The sequence below is a fragment of the Aulonocara sp. 'chitande type north' Nkhata Bay genome, linkage group LG5 (genome assembly GCF_057382095.1).
Source record: "Aulonocara sp. 'chitande type north' Nkhata Bay isolate Kocher_YH1m ecotype deep benthic linkage group LG5, A_spYH_male_GT1.1, whole genome shotgun sequence".
Classification (NCBI taxonomy): Eukaryota; Metazoa; Chordata; class Actinopteri; order Cichliformes; family Cichlidae; genus Aulonocara; species Aulonocara sp. 'chitande type north' Nkhata Bay.
Window position 1 is genome coordinate 35,935,504 of NC_141348.1, and position 24,618 is coordinate 35,960,121.

General features: G+C 38.6%; 3 protein-coding genes across 14 annotated transcripts; all 3 read right to left on the reverse strand.

The window, feature by feature from the left end:
• Window positions 1–1,176: 1,176 nt before the first annotated feature.
• On the reverse strand, window positions 1,177–12,315 carry pfkfb2b (6-phosphofructo-2-kinase/fructose-2,6-biphosphatase 2b). 9 transcript variants are annotated; one of them, XM_086293268.1, is made up of 18 exons: window positions 12,102–12,315; window positions 11,613–11,768; window positions 10,951–11,076; window positions 10,335–10,431; window positions 9,590–9,634; window positions 7,899–7,965; window positions 7,637–7,711; window positions 6,620–6,676; window positions 6,349–6,473; window positions 5,970–6,177; window positions 5,567–5,713; window positions 4,956–5,060; window positions 4,651–4,780; window positions 4,502–4,564; window positions 4,350–4,414; window positions 3,531–3,630; window positions 2,764–2,786; window positions 1,177–2,251 (listed from the first exon to the last, which is right to left on the reverse strand). In XM_086293268.1, exons 2-18 carry the CDS (start codon window positions 11,695–11,697, stop codon window positions 2,186–2,188), a joined length of 1,584 nt encoding a protein of 527 aa, XP_086149394.1. In that variant the 5' UTR covers window positions 11,698–11,768; window positions 12,102–12,315; the 3' UTR covers window positions 1,177–2,185. The 9 variants fall into 9 exon arrangements, 7 of the variants coding, with proteins under 7 accessions (XP_086149394.1, XP_086149390.1, XP_086149395.1 ...); XR_015129157.1 differs by having other exon boundaries at window positions 2,764–3,630; XM_086293264.1 differs by lacking the exon at window positions 9,590–9,634 and having other exon boundaries at window positions 3,463–3,630.
• Window positions 12,316–12,467: 152 nt separating this feature from the next.
• phtf1 (putative homeodomain transcription factor 1) lies at window positions 12,468–22,599 on the reverse strand. Of its 4 annotated transcripts, none has more exons than XM_086293276.1 (17): window positions 22,259–22,599; window positions 21,955–22,071; window positions 21,388–21,444; window positions 21,220–21,289; window positions 20,859–21,017; window positions 19,579–19,759; window positions 18,896–19,016; window positions 18,070–18,258; window positions 17,568–17,813; window positions 17,232–17,360; window positions 16,545–16,814; window positions 16,114–16,245; window positions 15,918–16,004; window positions 15,518–15,673; window positions 15,277–15,372; window positions 14,716–14,841; window positions 12,468–13,070 (listed from the first exon to the last, which is right to left on the reverse strand). In XM_086293276.1, the coding sequence occupies exons 2-17, from the start codon at window positions 21,982–21,984 to the stop codon at window positions 13,050–13,052; spliced, it is 2,070 nt and encodes a 689-aa protein (XP_086149402.1). In that variant the 5' UTR covers window positions 21,985–22,071; window positions 22,259–22,599; the 3' UTR covers window positions 12,468–13,049. The 4 variants fall into 4 exon arrangements, with proteins under 4 accessions (XP_086149402.1, XP_086149400.1, XP_086149399.1 ...); XM_086293274.1 differs by having other exon boundaries at window positions 21,955–22,122; XM_086293273.1 differs by having other exon boundaries at window positions 21,955–22,106; window positions 22,259–22,598.
• Window positions 22,600–23,361: 762 nt separating this feature from the next.
• Window positions 23,362–24,374, reverse strand: ora1 (olfactory receptor class A related 1). The gene has a single exon (XM_086294301.1). It carries the CDS (start codon window positions 24,372–24,374, stop codon window positions 23,433–23,435), a length of 942 nt encoding a protein of 313 aa, XP_086150427.1. The 3' UTR covers window positions 23,362–23,432.
• Between the last annotated feature and the right edge of the window lie 244 nt (window positions 24,375–24,618).

Consider the following 24,618-nt stretch of genomic DNA (forward strand, 5'->3'; position numbering starts at 1 on the left):
AGATTTTATGTAATTTCTTCAAGTTGTCTGCAGGAATAGTTCTCCAAGACCGTTAAAGGACATTCTAAAGCTTTTCTATGGATGCTGGTTTTAGTGCAATTTCAAATACCTCACCCTTTTTTCATGTTGGCATCTTGACAGCTACCACTGAGACCATTTCTGATGAGGCTTCAGCGAACAGTAGATGCATCAAGTGAAGGGACAGATACACCTTCCAGGTCTTGTGTCAAACCATTGCTGGACACCCACCTCCAATTTCTTAATGACCTATCTTTCAGGTACTGTTCATTTACTCCAGATATTTTTGTGAGCCTGCCACTTCTTCTTTTCTCCTCTACTTGTCCAGTTTTCTCAAATTGCATTGCAAACAGTGCTGAGATATGCAACTTTTTTTTTTTAGCTAATTGCGTTCTGGGATTCAGCTTGTTGGTGCAAAAATACTGCTTTGTGCGTGTGAAACTAACAACTTTTGTAACTTCAGCTAAAGAAATGAGAACAAATTATGTTTTTATTACACGCTGCTACTAACAAAGTGCCTAAACATACATGTTTTCTTTGATAAACCTAATATGTGTACACACAACAGTGTTTCATCCCTTGATTTATGTTTCTTTTTTTCATGTATAAATTATATAATAATATATGAGAAAAGAAGGTTGACAAAAAATGGCTAGGTTAAAAAAAAAGAAGAAGACTGGACTGAAAAGGAGTAAAAAATCAGCCAGTGTCCAAAGAAAAGCTTTGAAGGACCCTCAGAAAACCTGGAGAATGATTGCTCAAGACCACTTTAAACACAAATCTGAGTCGCCCTAGAGTTTATTACAAAGTAAAAATAAACTCTCGGGTGGCTCAGGACTTTTGTACAGTACTGTAGATATTAGATATAAGAATTTAGAAACCAGGGTAGCTAAAGTATATACACAGTATATACACACAAAAAAAAGAAACAAAAAGATTGTACTGTGAGGCTAAAATCAGTCTTTGCAATTGATATCCTGGATGCATCTTAGGCCTAATATGTATAAATAATTTATATTAAACACCATCATAAAAAAACATAAGACACATCTTGGGAGAAACTTGAATAACGTCTCCTGAAAAACGACATAAGCTGCAAAGTTTAATGTTTAATTCTTTCCCTTTTTCAAAGCATCAATAAAAAAAGAAAAATGCAAGCCACTTCAAAATGTACTTTTAATGTCTGCTTAAAAGGCACAGTAGGCAGCTTTGAGCAGGACAACAATTTAACAACAAACATTACAGAATCATAAACTAAAACTTTGATCTATCATATAAAATCTAAAAAATTTGCTCCAGGAACAAAATACATTTGCATAAAACAAACAAAACACATTCACAGCCGGTATAATGACATGAACACAAATAGGGAGACAGCTTAAAGTTTGGCTGTTTAGTTTTACTACATAAAATCCTTCTACAGAATATATCGGTATGATGGAAAAAAAAACCAAAGAAACATTTAGGTTGTAGTGTCAAATGTGATTGAATGTGAACACCTGCTTAACAGATAAGGTACCTACTGCTGGTATATAGTGCTGGTAAATCCAGCAATTTAGTGTATTTTCACTGCTTTCAGAACAGGCAGATCTAAATAAACTACTTTTATTTTCTAGAGACCATAACTAGCACATTCTGTCAAATTAAGACATAAATTATGGCTTAGGAACAAATTTGACAAGATTCCCAACTATAGATTGTTTATTTATAGCATATTAGTGTTTGATATGCATAGAAAATATAACAGAATCTATTTTTTCTAAATCTAACTGTGTAAATTGATTTCCATCATTCCAATGGATAACTTATTCCTATTACATTCAGTGACATATGGAGGATCTAATTCTATCAGTATATCTAAAATTCAGTAAGGCATTGCAGGATTTATATTGAGTTTTTTGTCATTCCTGTGATATAGTATGTTGTGTGCGTTTACTGGTTTCTTTATGTGCACATGCAGAAGTATTTATGACACCAATGATAAGGCTTCCTGTTCAAAGCCTCGGCATGCAGAGACGAGACGGAGACCTTGAGATAACTAGAACTATGTTACCTCATGCAGAAGCGGCCCGCTTTTCAAAAGAAACACTCGATTGACTCGTGACTGGATTCAGAAGTTGTCCACACTGTGGCAAGAGTAAAAGAGGAAAGAAGATGTGATCTTCACTCAGAAGCGGACACAGCCACTAGTTTCTTCTGAGCTGTCAAAGTCGCTTCCTTCGCACAGGGACTCCTTCAAGAAACGAAAAGAAAAAAAACCCTCAGTGACATTCACAAGTCAGTTTTCTGCAGCAGCACATTCTCAACTAACAAGCCACTAACAGCGACATAGTCCAGAAGTTGTGTTTTGAGACAGCTCCATTAGTATTTTATCAATATCTAATTAAGGTTTAATTATATAGTGCGTTTCTAAAGTATAATCTTATATACTCAACAAACACCACTGGATTTTCATGATATAATACATGTTGAATAGTCGTCTCTCATTAGTTTTAATAAAATTGACTGCATCTATTAAAATACCAAAGAATCAGTATATGACAAAGTGTTTCTGATAAGGTCGCTGTGATGAAACAAAGCTGATATCAACTTTCACTGTGCAAAGGTAATGGAAGATTAGAGAACCCAAAGACTGATAACCACAAAGAATAGACCACTGCGGCAACATATACCAATATGGGTTACAATGAAATGAGTTGAAATACGGCAATCAAAGGTTGACAACAAGTTTCCAAAAATACTTACAGACAGCTGCCTCCTATCCGAGTCTGTAAAGACGGGGTTGGAGCAAGAGAAGGAAGGGAGAGAGAGAAAGACAGATAGAAATGTGGAGAGGGACTGAAGCACTACACCCACAACGCAAGGCCAACAAGTACACAACACATACAAATATGAATATGCATTTTAAAATGTTAACATTTTTAAACTGAAGTGGTTAATGTATTTGGGGGAATAAATTGTGTTTTTTAGCAGAAAGCTGACATTTCACAGATTATTTTGGGGTTTTAATCAAACTGAATCATCACTTTGGGTTTTTTAACAGTTATGAGATGATTAGAATGTGCGTCTGTCTCTCTGATGTTTGTGTGTCTTTTTCTTAACTCCACAAGGAGCTTTCCTTAGTAAAGAGTAGACATGCTGTTCTGCATATTCAAGCTGTCAGCAGCCTGGCGGTGAGGCAGACGTCATGCAGCACAAACATATGACAGAAACAACATTTGAAGAAAGGAGCAATCCATTCAAGACCCAAAACATGCCCTGAGAGGAAAAGATAGATGGTGGAGGTGGATGTCATGTATGCTGATTGCAACACAGACACCAAAATTATCAAGAGGATCCAAAACTGAGGTGAGAAAATGCCAAACACATGATTACAACTGTGGCGGGACCAATTACGGAAAGACGGTGTGATTTAGAGGGGGATCCTTTAACTATCTCACTAACTTGGCTTTGCCGTTCCTCTGGCATCAAAGCGGATGGGGTGGGGGCAAGCGGTAGCCAGGGCTGGTTGCCTGCGCTGTAGAGCCTGGGCCGCTTGACCTGGTCATGACTGGACAGGGGAGTGTAACTATTCCGGCGATGTATGAGAGTAGAGTCCTTTGGGATTTTACCCTGGTAGAAAATGAGATACCGCAGGTGTTAAACGAAAAAGATCTTTAAAAAAACAACACCAGGGGGCACCTGACGAGGAACAGCCCAAAAAATTAATAAAAAAAATGCTGCACTCGCCAAACTGATCCAAAGCAAAAGGTAAGGAACTGCTTCCACCCACAAAACATCAGTCAACAGCAAAAGCACAGCCCTGATTGCACAGGACAAAAAACCCCACCTGCTTCAACCAAAACCATGACAACACTGGACCTAAACAAGTCAGATAAAACTGCCTTCACAGAAAATTCATAATCTTAATATGAGGACAGACAGTAGAGTAATGACAAAGATGAGATCATCCAAGCAAAAATAAGCATGCTCAGCAATGTCTTCCTTCAAGGTAAAATATCACTTAACATTCACAGGCTCATAGAGCAAGCCAAGCTGAGGAATTAAGGCTAAAGGTAAAAGTGGTTACAAGACAAGGATATAAGGAAAGGAGGCAAGGAAGCAAAGCCTAATATATACAGGGGGTAAGGTGTGATTGTGCCAAATGAACAGACACAACAAACAACAGCGCATCTTAAAATTATATGCTGAGATTCAGTGACCAATTTAGTGCGAGTAAACAATATGCATATTTTACAAATGATCAACTTTAAACATTCAATGGAACAGTGATGTTCGCCTACTTGTGCAGCTATGTGATTTTCTTTTCCGCTCATTTCAGAGCAACTTACAAGAGGCCGGTCTCGGTGCGTGTTTACTGCCTCCACATTCAGATAAAACATTTCCACTTTACAACCTACAAGATAATAGACAATACATTTACATTATCTTCTCACGTTGCCTTATGTTGTTACAGTGTAGCGATCATCAGGTAAAGACTTACCGTATGCAACAGGGGTGAGCTTGAGAATTGTGTGCAGTGGACATTTCATGTATGGAAGATCCTCTGTGAAATGAAATAAATAGCATACGGGTTCATCATTGTCTGCTTGTGTTGTCTGTAGCATGTGTGTATGTTTGTTTTTATCTCACCTGCACCCTTGTCCAAGAAGTAAGCCAGGAGACAGCGCATCACAGCCTGATGGCAGATGACCAGCACATTGCCTTGTCTCTCTAATTCCATAATAACCGGCTCCAAGCGCTGAACCAGATCTTGGTAGGACTAATGAGCAACAAAAGATCATTCTGGGCTCAATTGCTAACACTTGAAAGGAAATTAACCTTCACAGCTTGAACAACACTGGTAGAGAAAGAAAGCTGAATAACAAAGCAGAATAAAACTACTGCCGCTGTGGCTGCTGATCAGACGCTTTATTGTGAGTAGTAGTTCAGGTTACCTCTCCTCCTGGGTAGCGATAATGATATTTGTCTTGATCCCTCAATGCAAACTCCTCTGGGAATGTCTCCTGGATCATCTCGTAGGTCATCTCCTCACAAACACCCTGGAAAAGGAAAACAAATCATTTATCCTCACGTCACAGCCCACAATGAAAATAAATGTTTCAGCACAATTTGAAATCTAAAAAAAACATAACTGGATAATTTCCCTTGATAAAATATATAAATGTCTCCAAAGAGCTAAGCCAGTTTCAAATATAATAAAGCCCAGGAAACATAAGGTGATCTTGAAGGTTAGTGAAAAATGGAGACCGATTTCATCCTCAGAAAACAGTCATCATTTAATCCTTTGATTTCATACTGTGAATAAATAATGACTTATTTCATGTGACCTAGATCTTTTCAAAGTGTTATAACCCTTTTTATTCTCCTCCGGATGCTGCTTTGACATTAAATGTGATCAAAGGGGCTGAAAATTTCGTTTGTCTTTGACTCTTACCTCTATGCAAACATATTTTACAAGTGTCTTGGAAATAACAGCATAAAGTTTCCATTATTACAAACCAGAGGTCTAGCTGTAAAAATTGCTATAGCTGTGGAGGGTACTGACAGCATCAATCTCATTGAGGATTTTCCACTGTTCATAAGGCACGCCAAGCTCTTCCGCTGTCTGGATCGTCCTTCTCAGTTGGCTCGTCCACACCTTCAAATCTGACAGCTTGTGTTCATCAATGAAACCACGCAGAGCGTGGGCGAACTGGGATGTGAGAGAAAGGGAGAGGCTTCAATTTATCCCTCATTAAGGGCATTTCTTGCTTTATTAGACAGATATTCACCAGTGAGAGTGAAGAAAATAGGAAATTGAGAGGATTAAATCCAATAAAGGTCACAACTCTGGAGTGCATGATATTGCAGTTTAAGAACATCTTATCCCAGTAGCTATTTTCTCTTCAGAAACTGGCTCAACAGTTCATTAAATGAGCATTAACAGAGTGAACGTGCAAAAATCCTACCTGTTTCCCACGAGGGGAAAGTTCAGAATCTCCTCCGATGCGTCCTTCAACATTGTGTTTGCTCTCTCCGTGTCGACACAGGTAGATGGAGTGAGAGTGCACATGGATGTTCATGAGGTAGTAGACGATCTTGCTCTGGATGTAGTCCTGCACCCGGTTCACCAGAAAACGCTGGCCCACGTTTATAACCTTGATAAAAGAAAGGTCCCTGCAAATGCCAATGCAACACGCCAGTGATTTACTGTCGCCATCTAGTGTTTATTTACTAATTTACAAGGTCTAATTCTGCCAATATAACAACTTTACTGTTTGGATTAATAAGAATACTTTGGAGGAACAATAAATGGTAAAGATTCAAATAATGAAAAGCAGTTCATACTTGTCATAGTCATCAGGATCTAAAGGTTGGTAAGTGACCTTGTAGCACTCAATCCGCTTCAGGAAGTCATCCATAACTCTCTCTCTGTGTCTCTCAGGGTAGTCTGGACTCGAAACCTTCACTTCCTATTATGGTTAACACATTCAAACAATATTAGTATCCAGTTCAGTTCTTACATAACGCTGCAGATGGTGTGAATATTAATAGGTAATGGAGTTTGACCCAGACAAAGTCACAGTCAAAGGTTAAATTCATTTAGGTGAGATCATACCAGGATATTAGCAGCAATGACTTCGGGGTCATCACACACCGACTCCACAAAGAACACCTGTCAGAAAGATGGAAACTCAGAGTCAACGTACGCTAAACATTCCTGAAACTGACAATCAATTGTTTTATAACAACAAATTTTACATTGCCATGAACCTAGACAAGAACTTACACAAATACAGGGTAATTAGCATCAACAAAAAACACGACACATAGATTATGAATTAGTGAGCTTTCCACATGCAGAAAGGCAAATTTAGCTCACTGAGTTTGACTTTTTCCAGTCTTAAACACAGACTGGTAGAACTGGTAGCTTCAAATCTACAGAGAAGAGAGGGAGAGGGAGAGCGATCCTGGATAGCTTTATTTTCCCAAATGTTATCTATTCAGTTAACAGCACCCTGTGAAGTTTGAAAGCCTCACAGTTTAAATTCTGTGAATTTTTGACATCTAATAATAAATATGCTAAATGTTTGAAAGGTGATTTTATTAAAATTATTCTGAAATTTTTACAAAATTTGTAGATATTGTTTTTTTGTAGTTCATTAGCCTCTTTTCTTTTACTCTTCTAGCTGTTTCTTACTTTTTAATAAATGTGTTGCTCCCATCAAATTCAAAATGAGCTCATATTTTCTGTGAAATAATAAATGTTTAAATGCTTGATATGTTTTGCAATTCAGTTTTTAATTTAACTTGACTTTTTCAAAATTGGGGTTGTGCATTGAAACTCTTTGTGTAATGTATAAATTGAGCTCATGTAACCTCTGATTGATGATAGCACGTATACTGAACAGAAACCCACAAGGATTAATTAAAGATGGTGATTCAACAGGATCTTGGGAAATAAAGGTCAGTTCAATAATGCTGTTTCCCCCCATGGCGATCGCGCTGTTCAGCAAAATAAATGTGATAAATGTAAAGACTTTTCCATGGCTTCAAGTAATAACTCCAATCTGCACAATACATTTTAAAAGTCCCCACTGGGATATAAATGTGTAAAAATAGCAAATAATTTCACCTTAAAAGCATTCTCCTTCACAAAATCTTGAATAAGGTCTCGTCGTTCTCTTGTTGTGTTTGTTGCATCAAAAACCTGAAAAAAAAAGGGCAAAAACAAAGACAATATTTGTTTGCTCTCTGTGAAATGTTTGTAGGACAGCGTAGGATTAAGACTATCCCAATGCCAGATGTGTTTCTGTTCTGGGTATTTAAAGGAAACGAGCCAACATCGAGACGCCATGTCAATAGAGAAGCATGCACATAAAGACTGAGACACTCACAGCAATCTGACCTCCCTCCTCTGTCAAGTACGCCTTCACATCTTGCAGCGCTACCAGAGCACACTGCCTGCAGCAGAGAAAGCAAACATAGCAGCAGCCAACTATAAAAACCAGATTTACTGAAATCCACCATCATCAAAGTTCACATTCTAGTGTCAGTGTCAGAAATCTGAAAATGTTACAGTAATACATTGTAGATTTCATGAAAAAAAGATTCTTTGTAGCCCCCCCCCCACCCAAGTTTTGGATTACAGCTTTCTTCTGTGCATCAAATACAATGGTAAACTGAAAACCCCAACAATTACAAGACATGAAAAACACACATTTTTAAAATCACAAAAAAATGTTTCCCATCTGTCGGCAGTAGGGTTTAGTCACTGACCCAGTTCAATTATCATGTGCAAGAGTTATGTGGTACACAGTGGTAGATTTCTCCTCCAATAAAATGCAGGCATATAGAGTTTAATTTGTTCTGCTTGAAGGCTGACAAAAAAAATAAAAAATCAGCTGCAATGTGTCTTTCCTCAAACAATACAATTTGGAGGTGTATTTTATCTATTTGGAGGGAGGAATGTTGGAAGGCACAAAACAAAACAGCATTGATTACCATAAATGATTTTAAAAATACATTTGTTGGTGTTCTTGTTGAGTGTTAAATCAAAATGTTTGTCATTTAGCCAGAGCTTCTAGTCTTGTCACCTTAAGAGTTGAAGCTAAGGGACTGCTGGTGGTAGCTTTAAACACTATACTGCAATATATATATATATATATAATTATAATAATAATCTAAATAATAATACTAATATTAATAATAACAATAGGTAAAATAACATGAAATTATAATGCAAATTACAATTAGTATGAATCAGGAGGATAACATTTTAATGAAGTATTTAAACAGCACATATTCATAAGGTTCACTGGTTAAGGCTAAATTATCAGCAGAAAAAAGTTTTATATCTAAATCCTCACAGCAAGAAGGTCCTGTGTTGAAATCCAAAACATTAAACTGGCCTTTCCTCAGGGTGCTCCAACTTCCTCCCACAGTCCAAAGACATGCATCTTAGGTTACTCTGTGATTGTAGATTGATTTTAGGTTCGGATGTGAGCCTGAACGGTTGTCTATCTTTCCGTATTAGCAAAGTGACAGACTGGTATCCAGCAGAGAATTGGATAAGCAGTTAAGAAACTGATGGATGAATGGCAAGAAAAAAAAATGGTACCAAAAACAGAAATTTCAGAGAGGTTTCTTTGTTTGATTAAAAAACAGGCTATTCCCAGAGGGAACGCAGAGGGTTGACAGAAAAAATTACTCACATTTCCTTAATTGAACAGTGCAAAGGTTTTGAGGTGCTTTGGTTGCTACAATGGGAGACTTTCTATTGGCAGACAGGCAACTTAAACAATAAAAGCAATTCTTCTGATTGGAGTGAGCTTCTTTTTTACAGCAGGACAATGACCCAGAGCTCCAAACTATGGAAAAGCTATTCCTAAAAGAAGCAGTGAGCTGGCAATCTGCGTGTAATAGAGTGGCCAGAACAGTCAAAGGATCTTAACTCTTTTGAGCTGTTGTGGGAACAGGTTGATTGTGCAGTGCAAACATTTATCTAACTCGTGGGAGGAAATTCAGGAAGCATGGGGTGAAATTTCTCCAGATTAATTAACAGCTTGAATACAAAAGATGTACAAACCTGTGATTACTGCCAATGGATAACTCTTTATACAAAAGGAGAAGTCTGAAGGACAAAATTATTAATTCAAGTACAAATCAGTATTTTAAAACTTTATTTCTAAAGTTGCCAATACACCACACAGCTGAGCTCCAGTTTTTAGTTAACTCATAAGAAAAAGGTAGATGTCACGTGGAACTATTCCTTTAAACTGGTCTTGCTGATACTTTATAATAACAAACACAAAAACTCAGGCTGGATATCCATGCAGGTCCACAGAGGGCTTGTGTCAGCTTCAGAGTGACAGCGGCAGCTTGTTTAATATCTAGGTCAAAGTCAGCACTAGGATGCTGTCAAGAGCCCGTCACATTTTCATGATAGCCATGCATAACACAGCCCATTTCAATCACTACTACCAGATTAGACCAGGAGGAAAAGAGGCCTTTTGTTTTGTTCTTTGTTAATCTTTCTGTTGAAACACTGATTTACAGTCACTAATCACAACCATTTGTAGGGCACACTTTGCTGCTTGTGTGTATGTGTATATCAGTTTAGGCTGACTGTGGCTGAATACTGACTGCCGGCCAAAAAAAACAGCTTAGTCACTGATGCAGCAGGGACATCTGCAAAATATGAAACCGACTAAGGTTGAATGCAAGAAATGTGACACAGCCAGTGAGGATATGACAGTTTTCTTAGTGCTAGATAAAATGCAATGTACATTGTAAAAACGTATTGTGGGCACACGTGTAAAAGTGAACCTTACTTCCTTATTTTCATGGCTTCTTCATTGTCGTGGCGGAAGAAATCATAGGACTTATAAGCTCTGACAGCCTCTCTGCGGTATACGCCCAAGTTAAACACTGAAAAATGAACAAAGGACGTTATAAATCTGCCCTGGCTGTGCTGTCACCTCTCATTTTGGATACACTTGGATATACTTTTGTTCTAGTGAACAACTAAAACCACAAGAATTTAAGTGGCTAAATTTAGCTTCTCTTTGTGGGATCATTTTAGAATAGTTACATTTAAATATTTATTATGCACACACAATGTCAGTGGGGGGAGGTTTAAAAATTCAGCTTTTGCATTTAAACATTTTGCTTTCATTCTAATGTCACTGCTACTTGTTTTTGTGACATATATAATGCATGCCTAAGTGCTGGAGAAGAGATAACACTGATGCTGTTTTTCATGATCTTTAGAGTTGCTTTCCCACATTAACTAATTAACTATCCTGGTTTAACTTCTACAAAGAAGTAAAAAGAAATACAAAGAAGGATTGAAAGCATATGAAAGTTCAATAAAACACACTATGAAATTTTTTAAATTTGCAGATGGCATTAACTGAAACATAATGAGAAAGAAATGTTATGTTCTACCTTTGGTTGGGACTCCTATCCAATTGAGGTAACGTGTGAGTTTCTTGGAGATGTAGGTCTTTCCTCTAGCGGGCAATCCGATCATCACGATCACCGTTGGAGAGTTTGTCATGTAAGAAGCCCATGCTGTGCAGGAAAGAGATGCAAAGAACTGAATGTCAAAGTTAAATGCAAATCATATCTGACTCATAACCAGCATTACAATAGAGAAAAACATGTTTTAAACAGGCATGCCAGTGCTGCACACACTCCTGAACAGCCAGTCTTATATAACTAGGTCATGTGTATACACAAAAAATTAAAAGTCTCTTTGGGCACAAATATCTATGGAGTGGGTTCAGAGGTGTCATCCGAAGAAATTAGAAGGAGAAACATCCTGGGAGAGAGAAGTAATTTTCTTAAGAATAGCAGAAACCACTGAAGGTTTCAAAGTATTTTTATCACTGGTCATGATTTATATTCTTTTTCCTTTTTTTGCCAATCCAGAGAAATTCATTCCCATGTAGGTTGGAGACTAAACGAAGCAGCTTTCCTCTCACTGAGGTGATTGTGATTTGGTCAGAGCAACAAGACAAGGTTTTATATTACAAGTGCACCTGCACACTCTATAAGCAGCGATGCATGAATTAAAACCTACTAAAATCTAATTGGCGTTTACTTACAGCATTTTTTCTCATTGACTCTGGGGTCTGTTTTCTTGGCTTCTGTGGAGTTTGCAGAGCCATTGTCTCTCTGAGTGCTTGACATATTGGAATCTTCTTTAAGCGCAATTCAGATCAGCTCTCTCTCTCCCTCAGAGGGACATAGTCCAAGTTGGTCTGCAACATGCATGCAAAGGATTAGCCTCAGACAGAAGAGAACCAGAGCTTTGTATGCAAGGTTTTCCTATCGATGTCTTATGGCTTAATGTATCCCCGGCAACATCGACTGCAGAGCAAGCAGCAGGGGAGCTGTGAATGAAGACGAGAAGTACTGCCACATCATCTGTGCACAGGAAAAATACTTGGCTTAAAAGCACTATATTTACAAAGCCGCACATGAGCGAATCATGCGGTGGTTTGCTCTCTCACTCGCTGGGGTGACCGAGTTCACTCTAACATAATTTATACCACAATCCACACAAGACGAACATACAAGAGTCAGTGTTTTACCTGGTAAGGAGGTAAATACGAAGAGACCTGCTTTCGGGACCGCCTCTGAAAGACGCAGTCATGCACCGCAGGACCGGGGATCTCGTGATCTACCGGACACAGAGTTTGCGTGCGCCGGTTCGGTTGGAGGAGCCAGTCTGGTCGGCCTGTCCTTGGTGCTGAAATGCCTCCTCAGCCGGCTGGTATAGTTCCAAGCTGGAGGTGCGTGTCGACGTTCCTCTACCGTAACGTCAGCCTACGCCAAAGCACACACCCCCTAACCACAAGGGCTCTGCAGAGGATCAGGCGCAAGAGCAAGAAAAGAAAAAGCGCTACACAAAGACTGAAGGGTGAAAATCCTTTTATTTTTTCACCATAAAGCAAAGATTTATTTATTTTTTTACAATAAGCACAACTAGCTTCTTTGCATAGTTATTTTATTCAGCATTACATACCTCATTATAAAATGCAGATAGTGGTCAAAAGACAATGGTTTAACATAACAATTGCTAAATAAATAAAACCAACCCAGAATCACAGTGTTCCCTTACTATATTTAAAAGAAATAACAGTGAATAAGACTAAGCAACCTTTACACATTATCTGATCATTCACATGCCCACATATATGTACAAGAAACATGTGTAAATCTGTCACAGGAGCCTGGAAAGAGCTCAGACCTCAGCTTGCTGCTATTTTTAACCATTTAGAGAACATTCAGAAGTCAGAGGTGAGGCACTGAGTTTGTGGCAACGCTGATGGAAAATGTGATGCCAGGTCAGCTGAGCAGCCAGCGCTGTGGCGTGTGAGAGACTTTCAGAGCATCTCAGGCTTGTGAAGGACTGATGAAGCTCAGTCGGAAGGCACCGATAACAGAGTTTAGTGTCAGTAGCTTTGCACACTTTTCGGCGATAAGAAGATGTCTGCAGTCTCCAGTGTCTGACTGTTAGTGGTTTGTAGTTTTCACCTTTAAGGCTTGATTTTCCACAGCTGGAAATTAAGCAGAGACGAAACAAAACAATTAAAAAGAAAAGGTTAATCATCTTACTGTGCAAAATAATCCATTTAAAAACAGATGTGAAGAGAAAGCATTTAAAAGACATTTAAAATAACAGTCTCCAATTGTCTCAATCATGGACTGTGGAACCAGTAGCCAGCACATGCAAAATAAGGAGTTAAGACTTGTGAGATTTAAAGTGGAGCCAAACCATGTAGTATTTTAAAAGCAATCAATAAATCTGAATGAAAGAGACGCCAGTGTCATCCTGCCAGGACTGGAGTGATGTGTTCCCTCAAATGAGTGCTTGTATTTTGCACCAGCTCATTTAACCATGTATACAAGGAGTTGTAAAAATTGTGGCAGGAAATGAGGGTGTGTAGGATGTTTAATGTTGTTATTGGTGGGCACAGGCCTGACCTCAGCAATGATTATAATCTATAGCTAGCAAAACTGAAGTAGACTCTTCACATGCTGGTTAAACTTAACTACCAGTTCAATACTTTGGGAAACTCCATATTTACCCCAGCCCGCCCTTGCTGCTGCCTCATTGGTGGATACATATACTCTTTGTAGATGACTGGCTGTTTAAATTTTTGTAACATTCTTTTTCTACGTAATCACAAAATTAAGTGGAATGGTGGATAAGTATACTGGACTCATGCTAACACATATGTCATTTAAAGTGCTGTATGCAGTATACAAATCTTCATGACCCTGATGAAGGCCACAGACTGAAACGAGTTGGTCAAGTTGGTGACTTTACTACAAGTGTTGCTAGAGCTTCGGCCTCTTTAGACTCTTATTGTGCCAGAAACCTTTTATTCTGTTTTCAAAGAAGCCCTATTTACTCTGTATGTATCATGTTTCTGCATTAAGAATAGAGCCAGACACGTGAGGATAATAGCTTTGTTTAGCTTGGAATTGCATTGCATAAAGACAATGTCACACTTTTCTACAGTTGTAAAGAGAACACATTAACATAAGGTTTCTCAATTGCGTAATTCACATATAAACAGGAATTTACAGCAGTTTTTGCACATCATATGCTCTAGCTACATACTAATCAAGTAAGTATTAAGTGTAGTAAAGATTTGTTAATACTGCTGTCTTCAAGCAACCACATAAATATATATTTCTCACGTGGTTAAGCTACTCATGGGAGTTTGTCACTGTGCAGCTTTACTTCATGTTTTTCCTCTTATCATTCACATGCTAAATATTTTGAAATCTCAAAATGCACATTTCCAGCTTGTCTGCCAGATGGCTTCAACCAAAGCAAGGTTTCCAGGTCAACTCTGTAGGCTACTAACAGCTCCAACAGCTAGAGGGCAACATGCAGCTGTACTAGAACTAAATGTACAGCCTGTACTTTTAGTTGCTCCTCTGGTGATTTATTATAGCAAATATTTATAGTTGTAGTCATTATATTCAATTGTAAACACAGACACTATTTAAATGGCTCAAATTAGAGCAACAACAACCAGGTTGTACTGATAAAGTTTTATTTTTTTTCTTGAGAGATAAAAACAAAACAAAACATGGAGCCCAGAGTGATCAAGGATGTGCATCTTAAATCATCTATTTTTCTCGTCTTTTTAGGCAAATTTCAACATTTTTCATTATAACTTTACTCACTCTGATGTTGAAGCCAAGCAGGTCACTGACTACGGCAGACACAGCAGAGAGAATGACAACTTTGGTGATGTTATAGATCAGAGGGTTCACTGTGAGACCCAGCAGTCTGAAAGGAGTATCGAGCTCCTGGAAGATGTAAGGAGGAAGAAAATGTTATCTAAGATTTATGACATGGGTACCCATACCCTGAGGCTAAAAATGATCAAAGCCAGAATTTATTAAGGATGAAAAACCACTGACAAAGGGGACTCCACTTGGCCTTCATGAGAAATATAACAATTACATATTGCAATACAATCAAATTTATAGTATATCCTTCAGCACAAAGTTATTACGGCTGTCCCAAGGAGATCAGTAGTGAGGAAGAAAGAGTGATTAAGCTGATGGATGTTAGAGAGTACCAACAGAGACATGACAGGGACTGAGGAAAGAAAAAAGAAAAAGACAGAAAAATCCCCAGCTCACTGCAAAGTTATAATATTATAATTGCATTCTCTACACGGACTGCATAACAACCTTGACTGGGAACTGCATTTAGTTTCAGTGAAAATTTGGGCTTACCTTCATTAGTTTTGTAGCTAGCTTCAAAACATTATTCACAATACTGAGTTCTTCTTTCTTATTGGGCTTTTTCTCCATCCTGAGATACAAATTGATCTGGAAACAAAAACAGTTTTACACCGTGTTAATGTTACAGTGAAGGCCAAATAATGTATTTAAACCTACATTAAATCAATGGACTAATCAGCCAGAGAAATAGCCTGGAATCTTGTGTCTTTTCCAGCCTGGGGGGGAGCTTTACCTGCTCAGTGAGCAGCACAGAAGAGTTACTATACTTGGAGTTGGTCTCTGAACCCAGCGTGGCGAGCCTTAACAGAAAGAGGACGAGAGAGGCGCACCACACCATGAGCTCCCAGTTCATTAGAGACTCTAGGAATGTCTTGTGGCTTTGCAGAAGCTGAAAAAAGAAAGCAACACTGCTTACATTTATTGACCCCGGCTTTGTTGTGAAAATTGGATTTCTTTGCACCTAACAGAGCATATAAACTACTTTCCATCTTAGCTTCATGGCTTATCTTCAGTAGGGTAATATGATTAAATGGTTGCATGTTTTGAGGCAGTCTCCTTGCTATTTGATCTCCGTGCTAGAATCGCAGTATTTGCACAAAATGATCAAATCAATGTTCTCCCATATGACTGACCTGAGCACAAATGATGAATGAAATGGAAAGTGCTAAAAGAAAAATAGTGGAGACAATGACGTCAACGGAGCGCTGCGGACCTCGTCTCTGCGAAGCACAAACAAATCAATGACGCACGGTTAAAAAGACAAGTCTACACCGAGCAAAATGTTGAAATAAATTCAGATTGGGAGTGTTTTGGCAGGAAAATACAAACCCGGAGAAAAGATCGAAGCGACAACCACATCTTTATATTCTGAACTTTCTTCAGCCTGAAATGGGGAATCTCAGATTTCTTGGCTTTGCGAGCTGAAGTTAGGTGGCTAAAGAACTTGGCAAATAAAAGTCTCTGTTGGGCAGACATAAAAAAAATACTGTGATGCACTGCAGCAGAGCTAAAACTGATCACATTTAGGATGCAGCACTGAAAACATCTTCTAGTAAAAACACAACTTATATATATAAATGATGACAAGGTAGCAGAGAGACAGAATGGCTCAAACAATTAAGAGACACTAAGCATAAACAATTTGTCCAGTCAACAGTAAAAAAACACAAACAAACAACAAAAAACCTAAAAAACTTGCACATTTTGAGAACCCGGGACAGTACATTTTTGTGATGTGCATTTCCTGAATCACCATTCACCTGTTTGTATGTTCTCTCAGCCACGCACATCATGAAGAAGAACAGCCCCGTGAGGCAGATTCTTTGCACTGTCGTGATGAAGAAAAAGGCATGAGCTTGTGTATTTAACGGCCCCACTGCTATTTCTATCAGCTCTGACAGAGGCAGGGAGCTGAGGCCCGGCATGTCCAGCCGCTGAGCCAAGCGGAAGGCAAAGGGCAGCAGTGCCAGAGTGACAGTGATGAGCCCGCCAAGAACGAGATAGCCCATTCCCTGCTCTACTAACTTCACCTGGTAATAACAAACACAAGAAGGGAGGTGTTTAAGACCAGAGACATGTGCTGGAATATTTTTATGCAATGAAAGCTACAGTCTTTCTTGGACTCTCTTGACAACATATTTTACACATTTACCTCAGACTTTGAATATTTCTTCCATTATCTGTGTTTGTCAGTTTGCCACATTTGACAGCTAGATGTTCAAAAGAGTCAGAATAACAAATTCTGGCACGGTAATGAGGTAAAATTTGGCTCTTAATTTTTGCCTGGCACTTTATTTTTTGCTCTATCCGTAGAATTTGAAATTATTTCAAGGTGGTATTTCGCCACTAAAGATCTGACCATAACTGTAATTATTAGGAAATTGTTTGCTTACAAATGTGCATTATGCTGGACTGGCTGTTAATAATATAAAGAGGAAGGTGTGTACCCGTGTGAGGATGATCCCACTGATCTCCAGTACTGACATTTCTGCTTTCTTACACTCGCCCTGCTCCCAAATGATGGCACTGACACGATCCTTGGATGGGTGACACGCCTGCAGCCAAGACAGCTGGTTCTGAAATGAAACACCACAGACAACATCCTGTTCACAATTCATGCATGTTTAGTGTGTAATCTAATCGGCAACAGGCCTTTGAAGTTGAAGCTTAACCACATGTCAAAACTTCCAAGACTTTTGAGACTGCTCATAATTTTATAAAACAACATATGTAGTCACAATGTCCAGAATAATGTGTAGTATTTAAGATGTGTTTGCATTTACTCCAGTGATTGCTTGTTGTAGGCTTTCATCCTCGTCATCGCTTGTCAGAGTGTCGTTTTGTGGGAGGCTCATGCTGGCGTTGCACCTCCCACTATCGTCACTATCACTGCTCCCTGTGGAGGGAGGGCCTTGGAGAAGCTCCTCCCACATTGTGTCATCGGTGTCGGAGGCAGGACGAGAGCCCACGCTCGGCCTGAGACGCTCCACCTCACGGGGCTTCACCTTGATAAAGGCTTCACTCCCGTCCTGAGCAAATTAAACCAGAGGCAGTGTTCTGTATGCGACATTGAAGTTACTTCACATCAAATCTCTAAAACAAAACTAGACAAATTACTATTAAATAAACTGCTAATTCAGTGCCATCTCTGAAGCAAAGCCTAGAATTGTAATTTGCATCTTCCACATCAGGCTTTATTAATGTATGTGCTTCTTAAATTCCCCAGAAGCTTGCTGTACATTAAAAATCCATTAAGCAACTTTGATGGTATACAGTGAAGTTTACCTGAGGCCTCGGTGTAATTACGGGGTCAGACTTTTGGTTTCTTTTCCGAATAGACGGTAGTGATGCAGGAGCTGTAGTGGTGTTTCTTTCACTGTGAAATGGTATTTGTGTTACTTCCAGCGGTTGTATTCCTTCCTCTTCCTCACTGGAGAGCTCATCAGAATCCCTAAATCCTGACTTTCCTTTGTTCTGTAAAACATCATCACAAATATATATATATATATATATATATATATATATATATATATATATATATATATATATATATATATATATATATATATATATATATATATATATATATATATATATATATGTATGTATGTATGTATGTATATATATATATATATATATATATATATATATATATATATATATATATATATATATATATATATATATATATATATATATATGTATGTATGTATGTATGTATGTATGTATATATATATATATATATATATATATATATATATATATATATATTTTTTTTTTTTTTTTTTAAAGCATGCACATGAATTTTACAAACACTGACTACTATATATATGCATGTATTATTTATATGAATAAATTCTTACAACAGCACAAGGCGAGAGGAGGTAGACTTACACCTAAAAGCATTAACAGGATGGTAAATCTATATCAAGCAAGCAGACCATATTTACAGTTCAGTCATTTAGACACAGCAATTAAAAATACTTTTTAAGGGAAATTTCAAACTAGTTTGGCACTTATACATCCATCCATCCATCCATCCATAACCTATCCACCACATCTGACTGACATTTTTTGACTCTAAAGATCGAGTAGAGATGAGAAACTGTACCATTCTCTCCTCTTTCCTGTATAAATGCTGGTTTTCTTCAAACTGCCAGCAGCCCAGCAGCTCCGCCTCCCCACTGTTGTTCTTTTCTTCAGATTTCTTCAACCCTCTGTTCTTTCTTGGCCTAAAGGAGAGAAAGTCAAAAGACAAGTCAAAGGTAAATGATGGTAATTACCGTCTTTTGACATTTTTATTATTTACATTAGTATATTAAATAATGACATTATAATTAGTTTATATTTAACATGCACAACAAAAGGGATTTTCATGTGAGATCTGTTTTCATGTACAGCATAACCTGGGATGTGAGAGCCACATCACATATTGTACATGAAATACGAAGAAAAGCAGTTAATACAGTAACTCTCTCAAAAGCAAATGAAAGAAAATGTAGCAAATGATCAGTGTCATGAGAAGTCATACTGAATATTACAGTTTTTTTATATGGAGATGTTGTTCATAATAGTTATGTAACATTAAATAAGTTAACAATGATAAGGCAAATCTCACGTGACAACCTCTGAGGGACTTGACTTTATGGTACAGGTGCATGTTTAGGAGTAGTGTTTCGGGTCTATCTGCATGTTTAACATGGAACTTTATGCATGAGCCACAAGGAGTGTGAGTGTGTTTCTGTGTTAGTCTAACCACTAAATGCGTGCAGCGCCTAACAATGAGGAAACTACCTCCTTCTGCGCGTGGGGCTGGTGGTATTGCTGGCAGCTGGACTGCCTGAGGGCCACCGGCTGGACTCAGTCGACACAATCTGGCAGTGCACGGTACCCAGCAGCAGCATCAGACACATGGGTCCAAACACCTCGCTGGCAGTCGCCCTAGGGACCTCGAAGTACAGCAGCACTGCTGCCACTGAGGGGAGCAAAACATTTTGCAACAGCAAACAAAACAGTCTCTTAGGGGAGACATTATAACAGAATTCATGCTTACTAATGAGGTCTCTTCTGTGCTCCTCAGGTGTGATGGGTAACAAGTTTAGTGTTGCATATAAATGAATGTAAGCTGTGTTGAATAGCTGGCGAATTGAGCCTGCAGCAATAGATCTAACTTCATGAACCACAAACAGAGCATATCGAGACCTGTGTACTTTCTTCAATTAAAAATACGTAATCAAACAACCTAAACAAAACCAACAAAATCAAACTTATTTGGAAAGGAGTGTGCATGTGTCTGGGTGCTTGCAGGCAACAATTTGAAGACACGGTCACAGTAAAGTACTCCTGATGTTTCCACCAATTGCTTTCAGGGAGTTAAGGTGGACTGGAATTAATCAGTGAGTGGTTGTGAGAGTTAGTTAGTGCATTTCTGCAGCCCAGATTTTGAACTGTTGGCCAAGGGGGCGACAATCCAAATGGCACAACTGAAGAGTTTTTATGTGTCATGTGGCAGCTGCTGTGTGACGGTAAGGCTCCACAACATTTAAACCAGAGCTATCATGTGTTTCTATTATCAGTATTAGAAGCAGAATCGGAATACTTGAATCCCACAGTTGGTCACGGTTGTTCCAAGACAGTGAGATCAGTAACTAACTAAACTAAATCAAATAATATATTAAAAAGTTATAAAATATAACAAAATAGTCTATTCTTGCATAGATCTGCAACTAACACATATTTCAGTAATTGACATAAAGCAATTTGCCCTTGGGAAATTATTAACGTTTTTTCTGATTCTGTGTATTTTGATTAAAGAAATAAACACAAAGACGCATTCAGCCATTCGGTTTGGTTAGCTCTTCCAGCACACGAATGCTGACTTATGCTGTTAAAGAAGAGTTTTCTATTCTTCACTGAAACTCTTCTCTAAGCAGATACAAAGTTATTTATCCAGTAAATTAAAAACTGTTCTGATGCATGGAACCTGGTCTAGGTTGAATGTCTATACTGATGTTTGAGTTGAGGTCAGTCTTGTTTTAAGGCTATAGTTGCAAGATGAGTGGTGGTGAGCTAACCTTGCATAATGTAGAGCATGAGGATACATGAGGAGATGGACATGGAGGTCACCTGGATCCACCACTGGAAGAAGAACGGGAACAGCAGCACTCTGACCAGACCCTTTCGAGTCAGCGCTGTCCATGGACTCTCTGGTTTGGCTTTGCTAAATGTAGATCCTGATGGGATGAAAGGGGTGGTCTGTTAAAACTACATTTACTAAGTGATGGAGCAAGGTTAAAGTAAAGAAGAGATTAAACAGAGCCAGATAAAGCACTGCACATACATATATACATTGCATAGTTTATCTGCTTGACAAGAAACCTGGAGAAATGTCTCAAATACATTTCAAAACAATTAATGCTCCTTATTCACACTCACCTCTTACTAAATCAACATCAATAAGGTCTGGCTTGATGTGCCCCGTCTTCTTTGGTTTGCTGTCCAAACCCTATATAAATAGTAAGGGCTTCTTACTCAACTTAGAGGTCAAATGCACTAAAAATACACAAACATTTATTCCATTAAAGAGAAAAATGAGTATCTTACATTTAGATCGGCATTCTCAAGAGATTTCTCCCAGATTTGTTGATCATATGCCCCGATCTATAACAAAATATAATTCTTCTAATTATCTTAATTCAAAGAAAACACAAGAGGTGATAATAACAACTAAATGATCAAACAAAACCATGTCCAGTTAAATCTATGGAAAGCTTGATATAACCACACTTTTGTTTTTATTTAAATCAATTTTTCTAAGGAGTAAGGGAACAAAGAGGTAAAGGAAATGATTTAATAAATTGTGAGATGTAAGGATGTAAATCAGAGCATATGGATTCAAGATTGAATGACTATGAATTAAATTATTACAATTGTAATAACAGCCACTTCAAAATAAATCAGATTAATAGTAACAGTAATTAGGTTTAGCAGAGTTTTTAATGTACTAAGTAGTAAACAAGTAAGTAAAGAACCACAAACAAGGCTCATTACATATCTTACGTTATATTACTAGACTTTACTAGTAAAGTATATAGTATAGGTTTGTAACAAGTGATGAGTTTCTAAGACTTTCCTAAATGACACTAACTGTACTGGATGTGTTGCGCTTACCTTTTCTTGGTACCAGGCTATTGTTGCCATTGTTATTAGACAGGGGAACCGGTCAACTCGGATCAGGTCATTTCACGGTAAAGAGAGGAGGAGTGTGGAGAAATCCAGATGTGTTCCCTAATCAGATATGGTGCACGGACACAATGCTGAAGCTTGGAAAAAGCAGAACTTAAACGAGAGGCCCGCAAGGGAAAGCAGAGATAAAATGAACGCGTTTTGGTGTGAAACAAGCACCTGTGTATACACAGGTGCGCTAAGGGTTAGCTAAAAGTAGCCAAAGTAATTATCTGAAATTATTTTTTACCTGGAATTAAACAGCACGGTAGCTTTGGCACAAACTGGAAGAAACCCTTTCTGATCATTACAAACTGCTCGTTAACACTTTCTTGTCATCAGTTTCGGGTCGCTGCACGCTGCAGCGTCTTTTTGTGCAACTGAGCTAACTACTAGCGCCGATTACAGCTTACTTTACCTCTTCCGGTAAGTTTCGACGCGGATAATTTCTGAAAATACTACATTTTAGCAGCTCTTCTGCTTTCACACATACGTCTACTTGTTTATTTAAGCTATTTTACACTTTTTAGCCCATTCTTCCGCTTCCCTTTTCCTGGGTTTGTTGTTTTTCTTAAGTTGGATCCCAATATTCCCTGAGGTTTGTCTATCAGGTGGCCATTTCAGGTTATTCAAAAGAGAAACCCCTTTCAAAGACGTATGCAATTGTCAACATTAAGTAATAAGCATGAACTAAAATTATAGACAAAAACTATGCTACATATATGTCAGTATACGTACTTCAGTGATGAAACGCATACATCTTCAGAGGGCAAGTGCTACCTGAAAGGCTAATCCGTGGAAACAGAATACCCAATACCTCCATAACATTTCGGCCACTGACAGCGCAGCTGCTGTAGGAACGGTAGTATCAATCACGCTCACGTTTAAGCTTGTCCCTTATATAATACCATAGCCGTACTTTAATGCAAAAAGGGTCCCTCTGAATTATTTTTAAATATTTATTTAACTTCTTAATCATCTAAGCTCTACAACCTTTTTAAAAAATTTCCAAGACATGTTGCAAATCTCAGTATTCCTGGTTTTAGTGAGTAGACTCATTAAAAATTCCTGAAAGAATTTTTCTGTGTAAAAATGCTTCTAGCTCAACTTTTAATTTCTTTTGTATCAATCCAATGATGAGGATAAGGAGGCGAGAAGGAAGAGGGGATTTCTGGCATATATGACTAAAAAGAATGTTCTCTCTCAATTAGCACAAACTATATTACAGGTACATATGATTGTAATTAACATTTAATTAGAATTCAGATGAAAATATTAAGAATACATACAGCTGTACAACACTACTCTTTAGTTCTACTGTTTAAATAATAGCTAAATAAGAGTATCCTGAAAATGATAAGGTCTGATAGAACAACTCTGCTGTCTAGCAGGTGAATCAGCAGGCTGTTAAGATAGAGACAGAGTCATTTGTCATTCGAATCTTGAGTGTCCGCTGATGGCTGCTCATGCTCAGCTGTGCACACGATCTTTGCTTTGACCTTTTTGTTTGAAGAAATGATAAAGTAGGGGCTGAGAGAGGCATAACATGAAGAGAAAAACACCCTCATATCAGCCACCACCGGTGACACTTTTGCCACCGTCAGCATGTAGATCCAGATCACATTATCAATCCCAAAGAAGACCACATAGAGAACTACCAGGGTTAGCACTGTTTTGGCTGCTCTGGTCTCTGCCCCTCCACCCTGAGAGCGACGAATCCCTTTCACTTGGTGGCTGTGGCGGTGGAGCAGCAGCAGGATGTAACAGCTGGAGCCCACCATCAGGGCAACAAATGCAAAATCCCTCCCAGAGACAGCCACCCCGTTAATCACATAGGACAAGTTGTCTCTGAAGTCTACATGGCAGAAGCCCAGGTTTAGGGTAAAGGCAGGGACAGTGTCATTTCGTGGAGCCATGGAGAATAATGGAGCTGCTATGCATATGGCCATATTGAAGAGCCACAGCCCTGCAAAGGTGGGAATAACCAGGGATGGAAGTGAAGGCTTCAGCCTGGACAAGTAAGGCCCAGTAGGGGTGATGGTCACTGCCTGAAACACACTTAGCATGCACGTGATGCAGACTGACAAAGCCCGGCCAATGCGGTAAGCATAGATCACCACCTTACAGCCCGGATCATTCAATAGGGCCTTCAGCCCGAACACCGTCATTGTCTGGGGGACACAGCGGGTCAGCAGCAGCAACAGGTTGGTAAAGGCCAGGTGGCACAGGATCATGTCCACAGGAAGGAGCTTCGATCCAGTGCAAACGATATGGGTGTACGCTAAAAGTACCACAGTGTTTCCTAAAACGCCTATACCTGTTTGCAAGAGGAAGGAGACACCTTTGATGGTCACACACAGATCCATGCCACCAAGACCTGCAGCTGTCGTGATTAACAAAGCAGAAAACCAAAACTGTGATAAATACTATACACATAACCTTAATCTTTCAAGATGGCTACACGAGTTTTGATAAAAACCAGATAACACCAATTGTGTCACCTGTAGTGAAAATGATGCTCACCTGAAGTTGAAGAGAAAAAGTAAAGTATTTAGTGCTTTAAATGTTGGAGAGCCTTTGTAAGTTCAATATATAATCCTAGATGCCCCT

Excerpts from the sequence above, each read along its gene's own strand:
- phtf1 (XM_086293276.1), bottom strand. The coding sequence starts at position 21,984 with ATGGCAACAATAGCCTGGTACCAAGAAAAG. Across the intron at positions 19,760-20,858 it reads CATGCTCTACATTATGCAAG|TGGCAGCAGTGCTGCTGTAC; the intron begins GTTAGCTCACCA and ends TGCTCCCCTCAG. Across the intron at positions 16,005-16,113 it reads CGCTTCGATCTTTTCTCCGG|AGACGAGGTCCGCAGCGCTC; the intron begins GTTTGTATTTTC and ends TGTGCTTCGCAG.
- pfkfb2b (XM_086293262.1), bottom strand. The coding sequence starts at position 11,697 with ATGTCAAGCACTCAGAGAGACAATGGCTCTGCAAACTCCACAGAAGCC. Across the intron at positions 6,677-7,636 it reads TGAAGGAGAATGCTTTTAAG|GTGTTCTTTGTGGAGTCGGT; the intron begins GTGAAATTATTT and ends TCTTTCTGACAG. Across the intron at positions 4,781-4,955 it reads ATCGCTACCCAGGAGGAGAG|TCCTACCAAGATCTGGTTCA; the intron begins GTAACCTGAACT and ends GTTGCTCATTAG.
- ora1 (XM_086294301.1), bottom strand. The coding sequence starts at position 24,374 with ATGGATCTGTGTGTGACCATCAAAGGTGTCTCCTTCCTCTTGCAAACA.